The 20,981-nt window shown below is 37.3% G+C and overlaps 1 protein-coding gene across 3 annotated transcripts; it reads left to right on the top strand.

The window, feature by feature from the left end:
• The first annotated feature begins 365 nt into the window (after positions 1-365).
• Positions 366-17,196, top strand: LOC121371405 (protein-cysteine N-palmitoyltransferase HHAT-like). 3 transcript variants are annotated; one of them, XM_041497276.1, is made up of 11 exons: positions 366-492; positions 5,818-5,980; positions 7,635-7,696; positions 8,490-8,600; positions 9,433-9,627; positions 10,498-10,902; positions 11,240-11,562; positions 12,544-12,579; positions 14,392-14,593; positions 15,766-15,910; positions 16,486-17,196. In XM_041497276.1, exons 1-11 carry the CDS (start codon positions 490-492, stop codon positions 16,596-16,598), a joined length of 1,758 nt encoding a protein of 585 aa, XP_041353210.1. In that variant the 5' UTR covers positions 366-489; the 3' UTR covers positions 16,599-17,196. The 3 variants fall into 3 exon arrangements, with proteins under 3 accessions (XP_041353210.1, XP_041353209.1, XP_041353211.1); XM_041497275.1 differs by lacking the exon at positions 366-492 and adding an exon at positions 3,583-3,711; XM_041497277.1 differs by lacking the exons at positions 366-492; positions 16,486-17,196 and adding exons at positions 3,583-3,711; positions 16,227-16,451.
• Positions 17,197-20,981: the final 3,785 nt, after the last annotated feature.

Raw genomic sequence — 20,981 nt, forward strand, 5'->3', positions numbered from 1 at the left:
CACAATATGTCTGATATTTAAAGTACATAATACTTAACTGGTCTTGCTAATTCAGGCATATCTTTATTAATTAGAAAAATATCTGAACGTTATTCTTGTGATGTTTAAATTTGTGGGGTTTTTTTTACAGATAATACTGAAACCATTTGAATCGTTTTCATACGAATAAAACTGAAGTTTTGAATTCATAAGTGAAATGCATACATCTACATAATGTCGTAATAATACTGTATATATGTATGTACCTCCCCCTCCCTCCCTCTTCATCATTGCTAACACAACAGCCCCCCCCCCCCCTCCCACATACACACACACACGTCTCACCGAATGCACCAGGAGTTTGTGACAGATGGGAGTGGTATGGAACACAATCTACAGTGTGTGTGACGTGTTACACATTGTGCCGTGGTCGTTGGCGCTGCCGGTTGTTGAGCTTTCAGAGTCTTCTCGTCTTTTGTGAGGAACTGTTGCTCGGAACTAGGTTATAAAATGGTAAGTTACACACACACACACATACACACACACACACACACATACACACACACAAAGAAAGAAACAAGAAAGTAAGGAAGCCAGTAAGAAGGGAAAACAAAGAGTTTAAAGGGATTTTTCTTGAACGCACATCAGCATAATTTCAAAGGGTGGTAATTAGATGTTAAAGTTAAAGTTTGTTTTGTTTAACGACACCACTAGAGCACATTGATTAATTAATCATCGGCTATTGGATGTCAAACATTTTATAATTATGACTTGTAGTCATCAGAGGAAACCCGCTACATGTTTTCTAATGCAGTAAGGGATTTTTTTTTATATGCACTTTCCCACAGACAAGAAAGAATATACCACGGTCTTTGACCGGTTGTGGTGCACTGGTTGGAATGAGTAAAACCTAATAAGTTGAATGGATCCACCGAGGTGGTTCGATCCTGCGACGCAAGCACCCCAATCGAGCACTCAACCGACTGAGCTAAATCCCGCTCCTAGATGTCTAAGTATTCCAGTCACGAAACTTGGTCTTGAAAACGATGACGAGGAGGAGAACTTTGTTAACGTGCGCATATCCCACAAACGGGGGCGGGACGTAGCCCAGTGGTAAAGCGTTCTCTTGGTGCGCGGTCGGTCTAGGATTGATCCCCGTTGGGCTATTCCTCGTTCCAGCCAGTGCACCACGACTGGTATATCAAAGGCCGTGGTATGTACTACCCTGTCTGTGGCATGGTGCATATAAAAGATCCCTGGCTGCTAATCGAAAAGAGTAGCCCATGAAGTGGCGACAGCGGGTTTCCTCTCTTAATATCTGTGTGGTCCTTAACCGTATGTCTAACGCTATATAACCGTAAATAAAATGTGTTGAGTTCGTTGTTAAATAAAACATTTCTTTCTTTCATCCCACAAACTGTTCAGGCACGTCTTTGCGGCCGCTCTCTGGCATGGTCTGGGATCCGACTCGGGTCAGAACAGTGCAATTAATAAGGGCAATTTTGATATATTTCTAAATTTTCATTTCATTTTAACTTATTTTCGTGCTCATATCAAATTATGGTTCAAGCATGCTGTCCTAGCACATACCTCAGCTGCCTGTCCAGGACAGTGGGTTAGTTTTTAATTGTTAGTGGTTAGTGAGAGAGAAGAGGGTGTAGTGGTCTTACACCTACCCATTGAGTCGTTAAAACTCGCTCTGGGTGGGAGCCGGTACGGGCTGCGAACCCTGTACCTATCAGCCTTATGTCCAATGGCTTAACCACGACACCACTGAGGCCGGTATTACCCTAAAAAGGAAGGGGACCTTGTAGGCTATTAATTAATACTTATATAAATATTTTTTATTAGGGCGCAAAATGTTGAACGGGCAATTGCAACAGATAGATAATAAAAATTAACCGTAAGCTATTGAAATACGTTAAAGGGACATTCCTGAGTTTGCTGCATTGTAAGATGTTTCCGAAAAATAAAATATTTCTACGATTAAACTTACATATTAAATATATTTTCTTGTTTAGAATATCAGTGTTTGTATATTTAATGTGTTTTAGGAAATAAAATAGTAGAACGATCAGAAACACGTTTAATATTAATAATATTTAATGCAAAAAAATATATTTGATATGGAATTACAATCGTTAAAATGTTTCCGTTTGTCGATAACATCTTTAAAATTGTAGCAAACTCAGGAATGTCCCTTTAAGCCCTATGAAAATGATGAGAAAATTCTGCCGCCGCCACATAACCTACTCATATCTGTTGACAGCAATAGGTATTTTATATGCATTTACTCTTAGATAGAATAGAACATACCACGGACTTTTATATACCATTTGGGATGGGGGAGAAAAAAAAATGGCTCCGAGGAGGAATCGATCATACCATTATTCGATTAATTACGCATACTATCAGGGTTTCTGCCAGAGGGTAAAACGGGTATGGCGCCATACCCAAAACATTTTGCGGATTTTTTTTTAAAGTTAACCTTTTGACAAAATTAATTACTCTTATCATTACTGTATGGTTTTCTTAACCCTAAACCTAAACTTAACCCATTTTCTTTCTGGGGGAAGCCCTGTTGACTGTGATTGCATTGAATTGCGCCATACCTCAAAAATTTATTTCTGGCAGAAACATTGACTATCACATATTCCATTAAAAAAATCATCTAAACCAGTTACGGAAATCTTTGCGCCAATATTATGGTATATTTTGCAGGTAAGATTCCTTATCATTCGGTAAACATAGAGCTGACTGTGTGCTGTAGGTGTCTTGTACCATTGTTATGTTTTGAGTTCAACAAAGTGTTTGAGTAAAAGTATATTTTATGAAGGCCAAAAACCATGCAAACTGTGAAAGGTATTGATTACCAAGTTCTTCTGGTTGTGTAATAGCTATGGGAGTGGGGTGAGATGCAACTTCCTCCATAGTCACTTTTTCACCTATAGTTATTTATTATTAAAATACTAATTTGAAATATACTACAATTCTCTAAATGTGTTTGGTTTCACATCTTTCTTTCTTTTTTCTTGCCAAAGTGGAGACTTGCTGTTGGTATATTTAGTTCGTGGAATCAAATTTTGATACAGTATTCACTAAAATGTTAACCTGTTAATAATATTGCAATTTCAATTCTGCCTAGCAAAAGCATCTTCTAGAATGTTCTGCTATGTTAGCTGTAAATCGTAACAATTTATGCATTTTGCATAATCTAGTCACTATCAGCTGTCGACTTGTCTCTGTATCGAGCTGACGAGACATATTTAAATTATATTTATTTTATCATTTTTACACAGTCTGATCACAAAGCTCAGGCATCGACGCTAGGCATTCATTTCGATTGCAATCCATAAGCGTACGGGCTCCCATTTGGGGGTGGGGGGAGGGTGAGGGACAGGGGACTCTTTGCCTTAATTAAACGAAAATGCCCGAAACTGGATAACAATATTTATTCATATTAGCAGTACTGCTAAAGAGCTATATAGGGTTGCAAACAAATCACTATGCATTTTTACATGGATTACAACTAATATTTTGCTTGAGCACTGCTCCTCTCTCTCTCCCCCCCCCCCCCCCCCCCCCCCGTTTCGTACGCTTACGTGGCAATCTAATGTATAGCGTGTTGTAACATACAATAGTAAATTACAAAGGGATTTACTATGTGCCAATTGAACCCAGGGGATGGCGGCTAGAATGTTATTAGCCGACATAGCACCGAGTGTTTACGAGGTTAGTGTACATGCTTCTCTCAGACATTTTGAAAAATAGATGTCCTAAAATACAGTTTCCTGCATTATTACAAGTTACCATGACAAAATCCTAGTAAATGCATATTATTCTTTTTTAATCCTGCACACGCGCCTAGAATATCAAAAAGAACAGACAATAGTTTGTTCTTTTAATTTCTTGGGGTAGTTTCGTGTTTACTGTCCTTGAATGTTATGTGTGTTCTGTTTCCTTTGACACATATCAAAAGTATCGGCACAGAAATGTCATACCACACGCTGCCATGAGCATAAAGGGAGATAAATCTTTAGGCTATTGTTGCTTCTAACAAATTGAAGTCGTATTTCTGATAGGTAGGACTACGAAGAAATCCGAAGAATTGCCAATAGCTGGTAGCACCAATGAATTATTTTTATCTTATAAAGTATTTCATACAAGAATAGTAATAAAATTGACTGTGAATCTGTGATCATTTGCAGTTACTTTTTTTAAATTTCATATAGTAGCTTATGTTTGTCATGAAAGTACTTTTGTCTTTTACATGTGTAGCAGGTGGTTTTTGTGTTGATTAATAAGACACAAACTGCAGGTTCAAATGATGCTTGGTTTATTGCAACAACACAGTAGAAAGCAAATAATAGTGATGAAGGTATCAGGATATGACAGAAAGAACCTAGGCCCTAAAATATACAATATAACAATAATAAATACCATGTAAGAGAGACAATAAATGCATACCAGAATAGATCAATACTATTATTATTCATCATAAACTGACACTGAACTATGCAATAATCCTGATAAATATAATCAACATCAAATATATTAGATAACTGTTAGTCAAATACATATAACATAAACATTCATATACGTTATACATTGTATATATATATATATATATATATATATATATATATATATATACAGTACGTATAATTGTATCTTTACATTTATAACATTCGTATGTACTCAGTAATATATAATGCAGGTATTAATAATACTATTCCAAATCTAAAATCATACTATGTACAAATACAAACATATATATCTTACAAAGTATCTAACAAGGGCCCTTTATACCTGATACTGCCTGCTAAAACATGTCCATGTTCCTATACAAATAATTAATCTGTTAGATTAAGCACATGATGAACACAATATAAAATAAAGCTCAATGAATACTATACTAATAAAATATGGTATAAAATAAACACGCAACCAACCGAACACAAATGGACATGAGTTCCACCCGTACCCCCTTTCAATGGTTAGTTTAGTTTTAGGGATATGGTTAGGGTTAGTCTTTAGAGCCTTTGATATAGAGGGGTACGGGTCGAATTCTTTTTCACAAATGATATATCAACGCTCAATCATAACACATTGATACATTATTTTAAATGTATTGTTTATATGGAAATGTTATTACATTATTAAACAGATTCAAGTTAAGTATGTTATTACTAACCAATACCATATCATAATTCATATTTAAATTTACATATTAAAAACATTATTATAATTTATATTTAATTTATTATATTTAATTTAAACATTATTTAATATCATGCTGACAGTTAGTTCAACATTACAACAATTATTTGTTTTACTAACCTTATAGTCATGCAAATATCTTGCTTTGGTCTTTGTTTCTCTTCAAAAGTCTAAGTTGATCAAATTTTTTAACTCTTCGTGTATCTGAGATGAATCGCCCAGATCCTAATAACGCTAAAGTTTTTACCCAGGTACGTTATATAACACCCAAGCCACAGAAAATACCTAACAAAAGAAAGAGTGTTAGGTGGTGTAAAACTTGTGTCTACATAAGTTGTGCAAAGCCGGTTATGTTAACTGCTGAAAATAAAACAATGGTAAAATACTAAAATTACCCTGCTACATGTTCATGGTACTTTAAAATATTTTTAATACACGTATTATTTAATTATTATAATTATTATACAATGTATTAGGCAGCTAGAAATAAAGGAATATTGCAGATTGTATTGAGAATTTACTATCCATAATTTGTTTTCTGTGTGAACACTTGGATGTTTAGTCAGACGTATAGGACAATGCACAACATAAGATGTGGTGTTGTGTTTCGACTTTCAGTGTCAAGTCAAGACGGCCGTTAGTGAAGTCAAGGAAGTTGGTCGATGTCCAGGGAAAGATAACTCTTATGCACGCCTATCGAAGAAAGAGCTGGCTTTGTACATCGTCACCGAAGCGGCGACGTTGTTGTATCTGACGTATTGTGTATACTGGGATTCCATAGGTCAGACATTTAGGATGAAGTTAAAATTCATTCTGAACGAATTAGTACATGTATACATGTAAAATTAATATGATTTATAAACGGTTAAACAAAGTTATATATAAAACGACAATCTGCATGTAAAATGAATATTATTTATAAGCGGCCAAACTAAGTTATATATAAAATGACAATCTACGTGTAAAATGAACATGATTTATAAACGGTCAAACCAAATTACATGTAAAATAACCATCTGCATGTAAAACGAATATAATTTATAAACGATTTTGGGGGTTGGTGGGTGGGCAAATGCTCTTTATAAAGAGGTAACACTACGTGCTCATTTACGGAAAGAACACTGTACTAATATTTATGAAGTTTTCTGTGCACACATATAAAAACGTTACTTTTATAACTAGCTTACCTGTGTGTAATATTCTTAATATTTTCATGTAGACAATACATATATAAGCTTCTAATTAGAAAACATTTAAGCTCATTATCTTAATTGTTTTGGTAGAATTACTTGGATCAAGACTAAGGCGACTTATTTGTCTGAGCTATATTGTTTGTGAGTGTGTGTTATGTATGTGTGTGTGTGTATGTGTGTGTGTCTGTGTGTGTGTGTGTGTGTGTGTGTGGGTTGTGTGTGCGTGTGTGTGTGCGTGTGTGCGCGTGTTTGTGTGTATGTGTGTGTGTGTGTGAATGAGGATGTGTGAGGGTGTGTGTGTGTGTGAGTGTGTGTGTGTACGTGCGTGTGTCTGTGTATATCGTGTGTGTGTGTGTGTGTGTGTGAATGAGGATGTGTGTGAGTGAGGGTGCGTGTGTGTGAGTGTGTGTACGTGCGTGTGTCTGTGTGTATCTCGTGTGTGTGTGTGTATCGTGTGTGTGTTGGTGTGTGTTTGTGTACCTGTACATGTGAGTATTTGTGTATAGGTTTGTTTGTGTGTTAGTGTTCGTCCGTATGTATAGGTGGGGCGTAGTCTATTCCTAATATCACTACATAGGAATAAATTATTGTTTTCCTATGTCTGATAGGAACATACCTATTCGTAGAAATGTATTTACTGGAAGAGGGGTACTCTCAAAAGAGATGTCTATTTTTCATAAAACGTTATTGTAGGTATTATATTCGCATACATAGTTTATATTTGATAATATTATGTTGTGAATAGTGTTTTATTTAAAACATCTGGCCCAAACCCCACTCATATAATAATTTACAGCCCTGAATGATAAATAGAGAATAATAAATGAGTGGTCGTTAGATACCATTTATCTCACAACGAGTTTAAAAAAAAATGTATCTTACGACCGAAAGTTGTGAGACAAATGGCATTATTCTATTTCTTACATATCCTCAAAAAGCAGGTTTTAAGCAAATTGTAACATCTTTATTGACTAAAAGATATTTACAACCCTTTGCACTTGTAGCTGCCTTACCTATATGTCACAGTGTAATCGATTTCCACCGTGCTGTTTTTTATTGGACGTATGACATTGCTGACCTGGTCATCACCTAGGAGCAGCCAGTCGTATGTCTTGACATTGTTAAACACACGTACGTGTGTAAACAACTATGTGTTATAAAAAATAGCACATGGTGTTCTCACCAACGGTTGTGTAAGAAATGTTCTCTTATTATGCGTTTGTGCTTTATTTTGTTTCTCAGACAGGACTCGATGGTTAGAGGTTTCCTTAGAAGACGGCTGGTCATGGCTTCAGCGAAGACGGGTGAGCAAACAGACATTTTTGGAATTCAAAGAATTGTTAAAGGGACATTCCTGAGTTTGATGCATTGTAAGATGTTTTCAACTATTAAAATATTTCTACGATTTAAACTTACATATTAAATATATTTTCTTGTTTAGAATACCAGTGTCTGTGTATGCAATGTGTTTCTGGTCGTCTTAATATTTGTAAGAAGCCCAAACTGGATTTTGTCTTCAAATAATTTCGTACGTATGAAAAAATTATATTTTAGGAAATAAAATGAAATTTAACCTAGTACAAATACTAGAACGATCCTAAACGCGTTTAATATACAGCTACTAATATTTTATTTTAAAAAATATATTTGATATGTAATTACAATAGTTAAAAAGTCTCTGTTAGTCGATGACATCTTAAAAATTGCAGTAAACAGGAATGTCCCTTTAACACATTATTGATATCGTGGCTTAGTTTATTGGGGAGGGGGTAATTGCTTTCTTGTGTTTGTTTGTGGAAAGGTTGTTGTTATTTTATTTAGCCATTGACATCGTAATGTCTTAAGATAAATGTATAAATGATTTAATCGACTAATGAAACAAATGTTGCATCGCATAATTTACAAACACATTTTATTAATTTGACTTTTTTATAAAATGACATAGTAAAAAAAACGTAACTAATGTAAGTGTCATGTTTTGTATAAATATGCACACTAATGTGTTAAAATTTAGGTATGTTGTTGCATTTCACCAATTCACGGGTTTGTTTATTTATTTTCCTAATGCTCAAATGTACTATTAATTATTTACTACAGGATATCGCCGACTTCGAGTGGAGAATTTGGTACAGGACACTGTGGCAGCTGTTATTGTGGTACTCAGCCCATTTTCTTCTGGGAAAACTTCTGGAAGAGAACGCTCCAAGGGTGCGTTTTATACAAATACGTCACATCACGTATATGTAAACCTAGCATTCCTATAAATGGTGTTAATATTTTATATTTTAATCGAATGCTATGGATAGTGCTATTAGACCAAAAAAATAAACAGTCGGTCTCTGGTTAGAGAAAATTTCAATAATTAATGAAGAGATACGGAAATTCACCTTAGTTCAAGCCAGAACTGGGATACGATCCCAATATCTGCAAGGCTCAAGGCCGGTGGCTTAACCACTATACCGAAAATGTTCGGGGTGTTATAAGTGGTGTTGGTGAATGCTGGTGATTTTGGAAAATGTATGTAACAAATAAACCTGATCTCTAATAAAAGGATTGGAACCAGTACATCTTTGCGTTAGAGTCTAGTTCTGAATTGTTATCTCCGCTATTTTTGTCATTGAAACACGCTAAAACCATTAAATATATTTTGTAGCAAACTATTCTACATAAGTTTTTCGATTTCATGTTTTTGGGTTGTTGGGTTTTTTGTTTGTTTGGGGTTGTTTGTTTTTTGTTGGGGGTTTTTGTGGGGTTTTTTGGGGGGGTGTTGTTGTTGTTTTGTGGGACGGGTTTGGAGGCGGGTTGGCTGTTTTGGGAGGAGAGATCCTTACGTTTTCTAACTATCGTTTTGTTACGTTGTAAGAACATGTACATAATTTTTGTAACCATGTAATGATTGGGTATACATTTATTCTAGACTGTCTTATACAGTCCGACGCCATATAACCGTAAATAAAATGTGTTGAGTGCGTCGTTAAATAAAACATTTCCTTCCTTCCTGTTTTACACAGTGTTATATATTTAACTGTTTTCGTTTCAGTTCAGAAACATCGGGTACTTGATACTTGCAATGTTATCCCTTCTTCAAATGTTTGGCTGGAAGATCGTTCTGTTATTTATGGCTCACACCTGTGCCGTGTTTCTTGCTGCCAGTTTTGGTAGTACTGCTGTCGTCTGGGCAACGAGCCTCGGTTTGATGTGCATCATGAATTTTAACATACCGCAGATCTTTTTAGTTAGTATAATTAATGTAATCACATTATTTAACATGATTATTACAATTGGATATTATATACATTTTAAAGTTAGTATATTATAATTGTATTATTGTATAAAATATGTTTAATGTAATATATTATAACTAGATGTGATATCTGTGCACCTTCTGGGTTTTCGTTTTGATTTTTTGGTTGGTTGCTTTGTTTGGTTGTTTGCTTGTTGTTGTTTTTGTTTGTTTGTTTGTTTGTTTGTTTTGGTATTGTTTTTGTTTGTTTGTTTGTGTGTTTGTTTGTTGTTGTTATTTGTTTTTGTTTTTTTGTTTGATTGTGTTTGGTTTTTTCTAAATATGTTTAACCTCATACGGAATTGGCATTAGGCTTTGGCTGACCTTGGAGCAAATCATCCTATAAAAATACAATTTAACTTCCATTATAAAATATTATTTGAGAACCTACTCTGGATTATCTTTTAAAAGTACAACATAGAAATGTGAAATTCACCAATATCAAAGTTCATAGTGGCATTACAATGGAAACATTAGTTCACGCCACTCAGTACGTTTTATGACAAAAACGGTCTCTTAGGCCAAATTTTAAAATATTTACCTTGATTGACAGAATAAAAATTTTTGCGCCAAGAATAAAAGGTTCGGACACAAGTTTATGTGGCCATCTCATTTACCTTTTTATATAGCAGAATAAAGAAGTATGTCAGAGTTATTATAGTCAAATAATATTAATTTTGTTGGCCCTATGCTAAAACAATTTAAATTTATGAATTTCTGTGCTTGGGTTTCTAATTTTCGAAAAGATTAATCATCACGGTTTATTATTAATTTATTATTATCTTCTCCTTTATTTTTTTTTTTATTTTTTTTTTTTTCTAGAAGTCTCTGATTACAACACAGGAAAACAAAGAGGAGTTCGTTAATATCGTAAATATGGAATTCGGCATGGTCACTCTTAAATGTATCAGTTTTTCTTTGGAGAAACTGAAAAGCCAGACATCACAGTCAGATTCCAAAGATAGGCCAGATTCGAAAGAAAGGTCAGATTCGAAAGATAGGTCAGATTCGAAAGAAAGGTCAGATTCGAAAGAAAGGTCAGATGGTGAAGATTCACAAGAAAGAAGCCAGAATGAGACAGACGCGTCGTTTGAAAGTCCCGCGTCAACAGACGTGGATGAGAAACCATGTGACTCCTACAGTCTGACCGATCTGTTGCAATACACGTTCTACGTCCCTCTGTTTTTCTTCGCTCCAGTCGTGACGTTCGACACTTTTAAAACCCAGGTAATTAATTCCATATGCTAGAAATATACATACTTCGAGAGTTACCGATTTTTGTATTTACTATTCTACTTCCTGAAACTCAAAAACTATTTTTCACTATTCTTTTCCAGACTTGTTTGGGAGGAAATATTGAGGTTTCAGTTGTCGTTTAAGTATGTAAATAATTTATATTTGCAGATGCCGGATTCCTAGAATTTTGAAAATATAAATCATGATCTTTTTTTAATCTTTTTTGTGTGTTTTTTGCCAGAAGTCACTCCTCTTTGACATTTCTTACTAAAATTATTTATTTTGTCTCCTTTTTTTTTTTTTTTTTTTTTTTTTTTTTTACAACCAGATCAATGAAAAACCGCGTCCGTGGAACAGACGTAAAGTCTATCATGCCATATTTGCATTCGTCAGAATTGCCTTCTGGACTTTCTTCGTTGAATTCTCTTTGCACCACTTGTACTTCTCCGCCATTATGAGGAGTCCACACATCCTGAGACGTCTCTCCCGGTGGACGCTGATAGGGATCGAATACTTCTACCTCCAGCTGAGGATGGTCAAGTACTTTGTCTTCTACAGTCTCGCTGGACAGATAGCTAAGCTGGACGGTGTTGATGTCCCTGGACCTCCCAGCTGTATCTTCTACATCTACCGCTTCTCTGACATGTGGAGGTGAGAATTACATCAAGTAGAAACGCGTGGACTATGTACATGAGTCATAAGTGAAACTGTTGAATTATATTATTCTAGGGGCGGGACGTAGCCCAAATGGTAAAGCACTCGCTTGGTGTACGGTCGGTCTACCGTTCCAGCCAGTGCTCCAATATTGGGGTAACAATGGTCATGGTATGTACTATACTGTCTGTGGGATACTGCGTATAAAATATCCGTTACTGCTATAACTGAAAAGAGTAAACCCATTGTGTGACCGCGGCGGGTTTTCTCTCTTATTATTTGTGAGGTCCTTAACAATATGTCCGACGCCATATAACCTCTACGTAAAATGAGTCGAGTACAACGTTAAATAAAATATTCCTTCCTTCCTATATTATTTTATGGTAGCTTGGTGTTCAGTGCTCGGCTGGGGTACAATGAATTATAGATCTCGCTCGGTGGACCCATTAAGTCACTTTCCGTTCTTATAATTGCAAATCCGTAGGAACTGGGGAGGCCTTCCCACTTGAGTGCCTTAGCATTTATGATTGTCCTGCTGTATATTTAGTACTTATTATGACCTTTAAAATAGCCGAGTTGTTTAAATATTCAGATGCTAGGAAATTGCTTTTATAGCCCCCCCCCCCCCAAAAAAAAAAAAATCCCCCCCCCCCCCCCCCCCCCCCCTCCAAGTATAAACATTTCTTAGATCCCTCACATCAAATCGTTCAATGTTTAAGTATTTAGATGCTAGGAAATTGCAAATATTTCGCTCACCGTTCCCTCCATTTCAAACGGTCTTCCCACCGGCCTCAACTGCCTACGACTGATACATCAAATGGTTCATAAAACAATGACCTTCTCCCTGCTAATGATAAGTGTACATAACCTATGAAAAAGCAGCTGGATTCTTTCTTTATTATGGCAAAACTGTATATAGTGTCCAATATTTCTTCTTTGTGAGAATACGTATAAGTTACTGACTTAGTTTCTTTTCAGATTATTCGACAAAGGATTGTATAAATTTATCACGAGGTAAGTACGAAACGATTAAATACATACACAACAGCACTCTTCTGAATGTTTAGAATGATTTTCAGGAAAGTAATCCTATCAATTTAATAAACACGATAATTGCATTTCTTAAATATAGCACGAGATGCTACACAGGTTACTTGTACAAAAACAATCAGAAAAGTGCAATACTGCCAAATCTATATTTATTAAAGTGCGTTAAGTATTCAGGGTGTTATTTGGTCTAATCTAATTATGGGTTGCAGTAAAAACTAAATAATCAGGGCAAACAAAGTATAGGTTCGTTTCCAGCTAAAACATTCCCAGTCTGGAGCTCCACGCGATAAGACGTGTTTGTTTCGCCTGTGCACACTGCACGTGCTTTCGTGTGCTCGACTTCATTTCGTTGTTTTTGTCAGCGAAATGAAGTTTTCTACTGGGATGTATGCGGCCATTGGAACTGATTGAACGCTGGAACGCTTCTCGTTTCGACAGCCTGCACCACCAGGTTGGATTCTTTTTTAGCGAGATTCCTTGCCTCCACGTCATTTCTCCGTCTGACTGTCGACTTGGGGTTTTTTTCGTGACTCGTATGACGGCTATTCTGCAGAACGCCACGGTTGTTCGCGTTTAGTCTCTACATGTCCGAGCCTGTCCTAGCAGCACTGGAAGATTGACCGCCCCACTTTAAGAAGAAATAGGAAGCGGGGTCGGCCCCTACTACTCTTTTTCTAGACTTTACCTTGCTTTATAGTGATACCATCTCGTATCCTCCGGAGTCGGGCCCGTCCGCACCACTATACCAAACCATGACGACTGGACTATACCCAAGTCTGATACTCTCTCTCGTTCAGACGGATCCGGCTTCTCAAGATCTGTATTTCAGCACAGCACTACACCTTCAACGTCTATCGACTGTCAATCTAGGGGTTTTCTTGACGGGATGCAACCCATCTCGTCCCTTTAAGCTGTGCACACAAACGGCCTTAACGAGGCCACTCGCGTGGACATATCGATCGGATTTTAAACTTTTAGATCTGCGTTCAAAACTTTAAGTCGAAATTACTTCTTTTTTAAAAATATTATTAAATAGTCCGATCCTCTCTTCTTTCTCTTATTTAATTTTGGACTGTCCTTCTAAAATGCTCCAAATTATATAAATATTCGGCCGAGCAGTCAATTTTTTTTTTTTTTGGCTTGTAACCTTTTTTTATTTATTTTATTTATTCTATTAACGTTTTTACTAATTGCTATTTTCAAAATTCTGCCCATTTTCATATCCCCACCCCCCACCCCCCATCCATCCCGAGTGAGGCCACCGATCTTATCGGAGGTCGGACTCGGGATGGGCGTGTTCGAAACCCTAGTGGTATATGGGTACGTTAAACTAGTTATCATCATCATCCAGCTAAAACAAAACATAGTCCTTCACACAGAACCATAAAAGAGGCTTACTTTTTGAGTAGGTGGTCACGGTAAGGCACATTTACACTTTATTGTTCTAAGGGGAGCGACTTCCATTTGCCTCTCGCAACATAAGACTTTGGTATTGTGGTTTGTGCGTCTGTTTGTTTGTTTGTTTGCTTGCTTGCTTGCTTGCTTGCTTTCTATTTGGTTTTGTTTGTTTGGGGGGGGGGGTCGTTTTGTTTTGTTTTAGCTTTTGTGTTTATTGGTGGGTTTTTGTGTTAGTGGTGGTTATTTTAGTTTTATTTGGTGGGGCATTTTGAGGGAAGAGGAATGGAGATGGGGATGTAATGAATTGGACAAATTCATGATTGTACTTCCATTCAACTATCAACTGCAACACGTGATTTGTTTTCTCTATATTTCCAGGTATATCTACATTCCGCTTGGAGGATCCAGGTCTGGGCTTTCTCAAAGACTGTTTGGGTCATTTGTCTGTTTTATGTTCTGTTATGTCTACCGCGGCCTAGACGTCTTTGCGTTAGTATGGTGTCTTTTCGCCTTCGCTGAACTAGTTCTAGAAATCTGTGCAGCTCTACTGCATGAGAATCCAATGGTTCAAAAATTTGAGGCAAGTAAAATAAGATATAGATATAGGATATAGTTTACTTTCGGGAGAGGGTGGTGGAAGAAATTAGCCCTGACAATGTTATGGGTACCATGTGTTCCGAATAAGCAGCTGTAGGTAACTCATACACTGGCTACTGGTTAAAATATCAGCGACGTTATATAATAGCAAGGAATTAACACACTTAAGGGAATAAAATTATTATTTTAAATATAACATATCTGTAGCAAAGCATTCATTCATGCATTTGTTGTTATTTCTGTTCTTATATCCAAATAAGGTTCAAGCACGCAGTTCTAGGCACACACCTTAGGTATCTGGACTGTCTATGTATGATAGTGGGTTAGTGGTTAGTTCTTAGTGAGAGAGAAAAGTCGGTGTAGTGGCCTTACAGCTACTCATTGAATCGGTAAACTCGCTCTGGGTGGGAGCCGATACTTATGTCCGATGGCTTAACCACTACACCACCGAAGTCGATTACAAACTATGTATTTGTAGGATCTGCCCTTTAAAAAGTCAGTCTTTGCTTTTGCCTTCGTCGCTGGGTACTGTATATTTTATAATACACAAATGAAACTTGCATGCTTGAATAGGAAGAAATCGTGGTCCTCATTGTCAAATCAGACAACAGGATTAAGTATAATTCCACTAGTAGGTGTAAACTGACATGGTATGAATTGACATGGTATTCAGTATTTTGAATTTAATGGAAATATATTTTAGAAAGAGATATTTTAAAAATACTCTTAAATAATATATTCCTACTAATGTGGTGGCTAGCACAAACTGGACTGCATTTGATGTTTTTACTGCAATCGAGGTAGGTTTAATTTTTGGAACAATGCAGGTAAGGTGCAGTCGTTTTGTTGAGTTGTTTCTAGTAAAATTTTACTATTGAATTCCGGAACATTATGTCTATAAAGAAGTGAGGTTGAGGGATTATGGTCCCCAACCCCCAACCCCCGGCTACGCCAAAGCTCTCTGATCTTATTTATCTTTTTTTTCTCATTATCTTTTTTTTCCCTGTTTACTTTATTAAGCCGGTCCACTAGTATATAGTCATGTTTGATAAGATTTGCAATTAACCGAAAACCCAGCCAAATGGAATTAAAGAAAGACAGACAGAAAAGCCGTGAGAGTGTAACTATACACTGATTGTGTTTTTATCTTCGTAGACACGATTCCTAAGACCAGTGTGGGTGAGACGACTCCGCGCCTTGTTTGCAGTTCCTGGCTTTCTGATCTGTATGTTCCCAATGAACTACTTCATCGCGGGAAGACAGATGGGCGATCTTTATGTGAAGAAGATGCTTATTATGGGTAGGTTTCATTCTCGGTTTGTCTGTCTCGTTTGAACATTATTTGTCTCTCACATTATCTCTTTCTTTGCCCCCCCCCCCCCCCCCCTCTCTCTCATTCTCTCTCCGTCCTCTCGATCTCTCTCGATATCTCTCTCTCTCTAGAGCTCTCTCTCTCTCTCTCTCTCTCTCTCTCTCTCTCTCTCTCTCTCTCTCTCTCTCTCTCTCTTTCTCTGTCATACATACATACATACTGACGCACAAGCATATACAACGTAGGTACATTGTTACTTCTAAGAGGAAATGTATATGATTAGTTTGACACTTTGTTTACACAGTATCATGAAAACCCGTTGCCGCTACATCGATTACTCCTACTTGATAGCAGCCATACAAGGATTCTTTTGTATGCACTCTCCTCTAGACAGGATAGCACACACCAATCCTTTGATGTGTTGTTCGTGGGCGTACTGGTTTGAACCGAGAAAACTTGACGCGTCCACTCTTGACTATCGATTCTACGATCGACTGCACCTCAGGCAAACTCTCTGCCACGGAGTCACATTAAAAAGACAAAATTCGGTTTTCTATTTCCAGGAACTTGGACGCCTTTGATTATAACGTCCTATCTACTGTACTGCCACATTCAAGTCGCCATCGAGATTGAAAGAATAACTAAAGCCAAGCTTTTGAAACTGAAAAAGGATTAGTTTATCGTTAAAAAATTACGTTTTATTTTGAATTTTTCATTGAAGATACGATTTTAGCATTAGCATTCTTATTGGTTTGGTTTAAATGCACCAATGTTTGACTTTTGTTTCTTAAGTTGTCAGTGCTCCCTTTTAAAAACACTGCCACAATTTCAAGTACTGTTGTGATTTGTCATGACTTATTTGGGGTGGGGTTTTTTGGGGGTTTTTTTTTTTGGGGGGGGGGGTGGTTGCTTTAATCCTTTTTTAAAGTAATTAAAAATACAGCATTCAATTATAATTATATACGAATTTGTCTCATTTGTTCTCTCGAAATATTTTCATGTTCGAATGCATGAGATCGTTTATATCATTGTATAGAATATGCATGTGTTTTGTCAAACTGGGGATCATTGTCCATCCTTGGTCGTACAACGTTGCATGCCTTTTCTAAACACAGTACAGTACAAAACATGAACATGCGCAGTGCTAGTTAAGACTGGTTGCCATAAAATGTGTAACAGCACGTAACTAACGTAGACCAAAGAAAACGAAACAAATGGGAAACAGTCTGTGGTGGATCTGCGACTGATCATGTTCTACGCAGACCTTTGTATTCCCAATCCAATATTTATTTACATGCTCATATACCACGAAGGTTTCAAGCATGTCTGTCCTGGGCATAATCTCTGGCCTTTGCCAGTGACTAAGTCCAGGACAGAAAAGGGTGGGGGATAAGTTTGAAGTGGGCAGATTTTGGAATAAGAATTTAGTTGTGTCCAGCGACTGCGCGGACCGACTAGTAGACACCGAAAATGGGCCGTGTTCTGACTGGCTGAATTTCGATTCCTTCGGGTCTAACTAGAAAAGCTAAAGTCTACGGAGAATAACAGCACCTAACATCATGTCCGGACTAAGAATTTAAACCCAAAAATAAGTTTGACTGCTCGGCCAAAAAGGTTTTAAGGTGATTTGAGCAATTGAACGGGCGCCAAAGTAAATTGCGTTGGACTATTTATAAAAAAATAAACATAAAGATTTTGAAGCTCGATCGAAAAAGTTTAAAGTCCAACTAAGCCCAAAAAAGGAGGATACCTGTCCTAGGTAAGGTTGTACTACTTCGGGGAGCTTGGAGTGTCTCGGAGCGACGGCAGCTTATCCCTGATCTGCTGTAGATGTTGGAGCACCTTGGAATAGTCGGGGCCGCAGACCGCTTGTAGCATCCTGTGGATCGATCTGTTGTCGAGTTCAGCAAACAGGATGCACTGTCTGTAGGTCTGGTCCCTTCGGTGCGTAACGACTATTCCCTTGGTTCCGTTGAAGATCTTGGAATGAAGCTCGTAACTGCTTGCCGTCGTCCATGGTCTTCCAGTGGTGGTTCGATATCCTCCCCCGAAGTAGTTGTGGTTTCTGCGTGTCCCCCTGTATGTACTGATGGAGATGACGGCGAAGTCCACTGATGGCAATGGTCCATTCGTCGTCAACAGGGGGAGCGGATTCCGGCGGCGGCTTGGTCTTGGCTGGCTGGGTGGTCGGTGATGTTGCCTTCCTTTTCGTCGCCAGAACAACAAGTCCATGTGGCGACTCGACGGGAGCGGTCGTTGTTGACCGCTGCACCGGAGTCGTCGTCTTTGGGGTGGAGGTTGAAGTCGGTGGTGGCACACTCGTCCGTTTGAATCTCACGATTTCCCTGGGTGGTGTACGGCCGTTCCGGGGATGCAGGCTCCACAAGTGGTTGCGTCCTCTCCGGAGGACTCGGTGGGGGCGGTATCACAGGAGGGAGCGCCACTGGCGGTTGAGCCGCCAGCTTTGTCCCCCCCTGGGCCTTCCCTAGCACCGGTTTCTTCCTTCTTCTTCCTCTTCCAGTCCCCCCTTTCCGTTTCTGTGGAGGCGGGTCACCATACACCAAAGTCACGGTCGCCCGTGACCCGGTATACGTGACCCGGAACTCCAACATCGGGCCGAAGCTGGCAATCAGTCCCCCCAGGTGGGGGGGGCATCTCGAGAGCGCACGTTGACACGTCCACCTTCATCGAAGGACAGCTGGAGAAAAAGCTTTGTATTCCCATCAAGATTGTCACTTGTTTGTGTCGATCTGCGACGTGTTGCCGATCTTAAGGAAATCAGGCTTGAATATATTATTGCAGGCCCGGTTTTTTTTTACATAAAGCTAACAATGCCATTGCCTGATACTCTAGACGTATTAATTTTAAGTATAGATACAAATCAGGCAGGGATGGTGAATATTTTATATATATACCAAATAGGTAAGGGGATGAAATACTTGTTCTAAGCATTTGTGAAACAGCAGTGAGATCGCCATTTTATGAACACTATGAATTATACTGCAGCTTTATATTGATATATTCTAATCAATAAACGTAGTGTCTGATTGGTCGTCTTTGTTCATTATTCCTAAGTGTCACATACGTTTATTGTCACAACTTGAAAACAAAACTTTGCGAGTAAATTATTTTTGGAATAAAACGGGTGACTTTAAAAACTGGTTTCAGTGTGAATTCGGACAATGGATTTAATATAATCTGCACAATAAATAATTTACAGTTTGTTTGTTTTGTTTAACGACACCACTAGAGCACATTGAATAAATCATTTAAAGAGTATTTAAATTATCCGAGGCTTTATCATTCGATATTGATATTTTTGCATCTGTTTAGAAACATCTATCCTATGTGCAAGTTCTGATAGTTACGGTATGTTTAAATATTTATATTATACCAACATTATTATACGAAAGACGCGTTGTGGATGGGATATTTTCTTTGACGAGATTCGTGAGGTGCGTGGGTTAGTTAATGCAAATTAAACAGTGTTTCTTTTGATTCATAATATATTAAAGTCTACTGTAAACGTATCGATCAGATTTGTAGTTGTGAAAAGGATATGAGAAGAAATAATACATTTAATTGATTTTGTATAACTGGATGTATTTTGGTACACAATAAATAACATAAAAATTGTGTAACACATGCGATAATAACAACTGAAAATTCGGTTGTGCGTTTTTATTGGAATTTAGTATATTTAATCTGTAATTATATTTTTTTTAAATTATCTACACCAAATGGATCTGCGGTCAAATAAAGAGTTTCTCTTGTGTAAAAAAGAAATAACATCGCCACTTTATATATAGAATACTTTATTCTAAATTCACGGAATTACAAATACATTAGAATTTTCAATTACATAACTACAATTTTCTTTTTTTTTAAAGTGTTTTTCCTCTAGGTTAAATTTTTTATCAGTCTAATATTAAGTGTTTGCAGCTTAATTCGGCTTCGATGGGAAAGCTGTATTATTATTTAGAATTTGTACTTTTTTTGGTCTCCCTCCCTCTCTCTCTCTCTCTCCCCCTCTCCCTCTCCCTCTCCCTCTCCCTCTCCCTCTCCCACTCCCACTCCCTCTCCCTCTCCCTCTCCCTCTCTCTCTCTATCAAGGTGGGAGGCGTGTAGACCTTGTTATACACTATAGTTTGAGATTCTTCTAATCAAGTCAAGGCAGCGTATTTCTTTCACAATGTCATGTTACATTAATCCTCCTTCATGTCAGAACGCTTGGTCTTGATGATTTCGATCTCCATCGCTACCTGGATACCACAATACACTATGAGGAACATTACCAGGAACTCTGTCACGTTAGCTAGAACAAAAAACAAAAAACAAAAAAAAACATTAACAAGTAACACTGGGAAAATAACGTAGATTTGAGTACCTGTACAAATACTTGCTTACACATTTTCCTTAAAGAGAACTGGTTATTGCAGAAGCCATTACAAATGCGTGAAATATACGTTATATTCATTGTTAGTTAACTGTCATTTTTCATCTAGGATATGGTAGAAACTTATAACTTGGCTATATATACATGAATAAAAATAGAACAGTTCCATGTCACGCATAATTGCATAGTTTGTTAGGAATTTACCATGATGAATGTCCTTAAACTCCAAGTGATATTCAATAGTCATGTTGAGTATATTATAATAATTACTTTCAACATGTAATATGAGCTGATTTCCTGAGGATTCATTTTAAACCTCTTATGTTAAATACATTTTAACAGGTTTAAAAACAAAAGTGTTTGCTAAATGTGTGTTTTCTTTCAAATTGTTTTTGTTTCTATCTGCGTGCCAGGCGGTCAACAATCTTTGGTGATATTTCAGGTGTTATTAGACCAAATAAAAATGTATTAACGGTAATGTGAAGATTTCGTAATACAAGTCACAGAAGTGTGATACCTCCCATTCAATATTCTTGGAAAAAACTGTGGGTTCTCTTTATTACCAAAAAAAAAAAAAAGTTTGTTTTGTTTAACGACACCACTAGTGCACATTGATTAATTAATCATCGGCTATTGGATGTCAAACATTTAGTAATTCTGACA

This window comes from Gigantopelta aegis, chromosome 4 (genome assembly GCF_016097555.1).
Source record: "Gigantopelta aegis isolate Gae_Host chromosome 4, Gae_host_genome, whole genome shotgun sequence".
Lineage (NCBI taxonomy): Eukaryota > Metazoa > Mollusca > Gastropoda > Neomphalida > Peltospiridae > Gigantopelta > Gigantopelta aegis.

Coding starts and splice junctions, on each gene's coding strand:
- LOC121371405 (XM_041497275.1), top strand. CDS start 3,664: ATGGCGGCTAGAATGTTATTAGCCGACATAGCACCGAGTGTTTACGAG. Junction 3,712..5,817: donor TAGCACCGAGTGTTTACGAG/GTTAGTGTACAT, acceptor TTCGACTTTCAG/TGTCAAGTCAAGACGGCCGT. Junction 9,628..10,497: donor ACATACCGCAGATCTTTTTA/GTTAGTATAATT, acceptor TTTTTTTTCTAG/AAGTCTCTGATTACAACACA.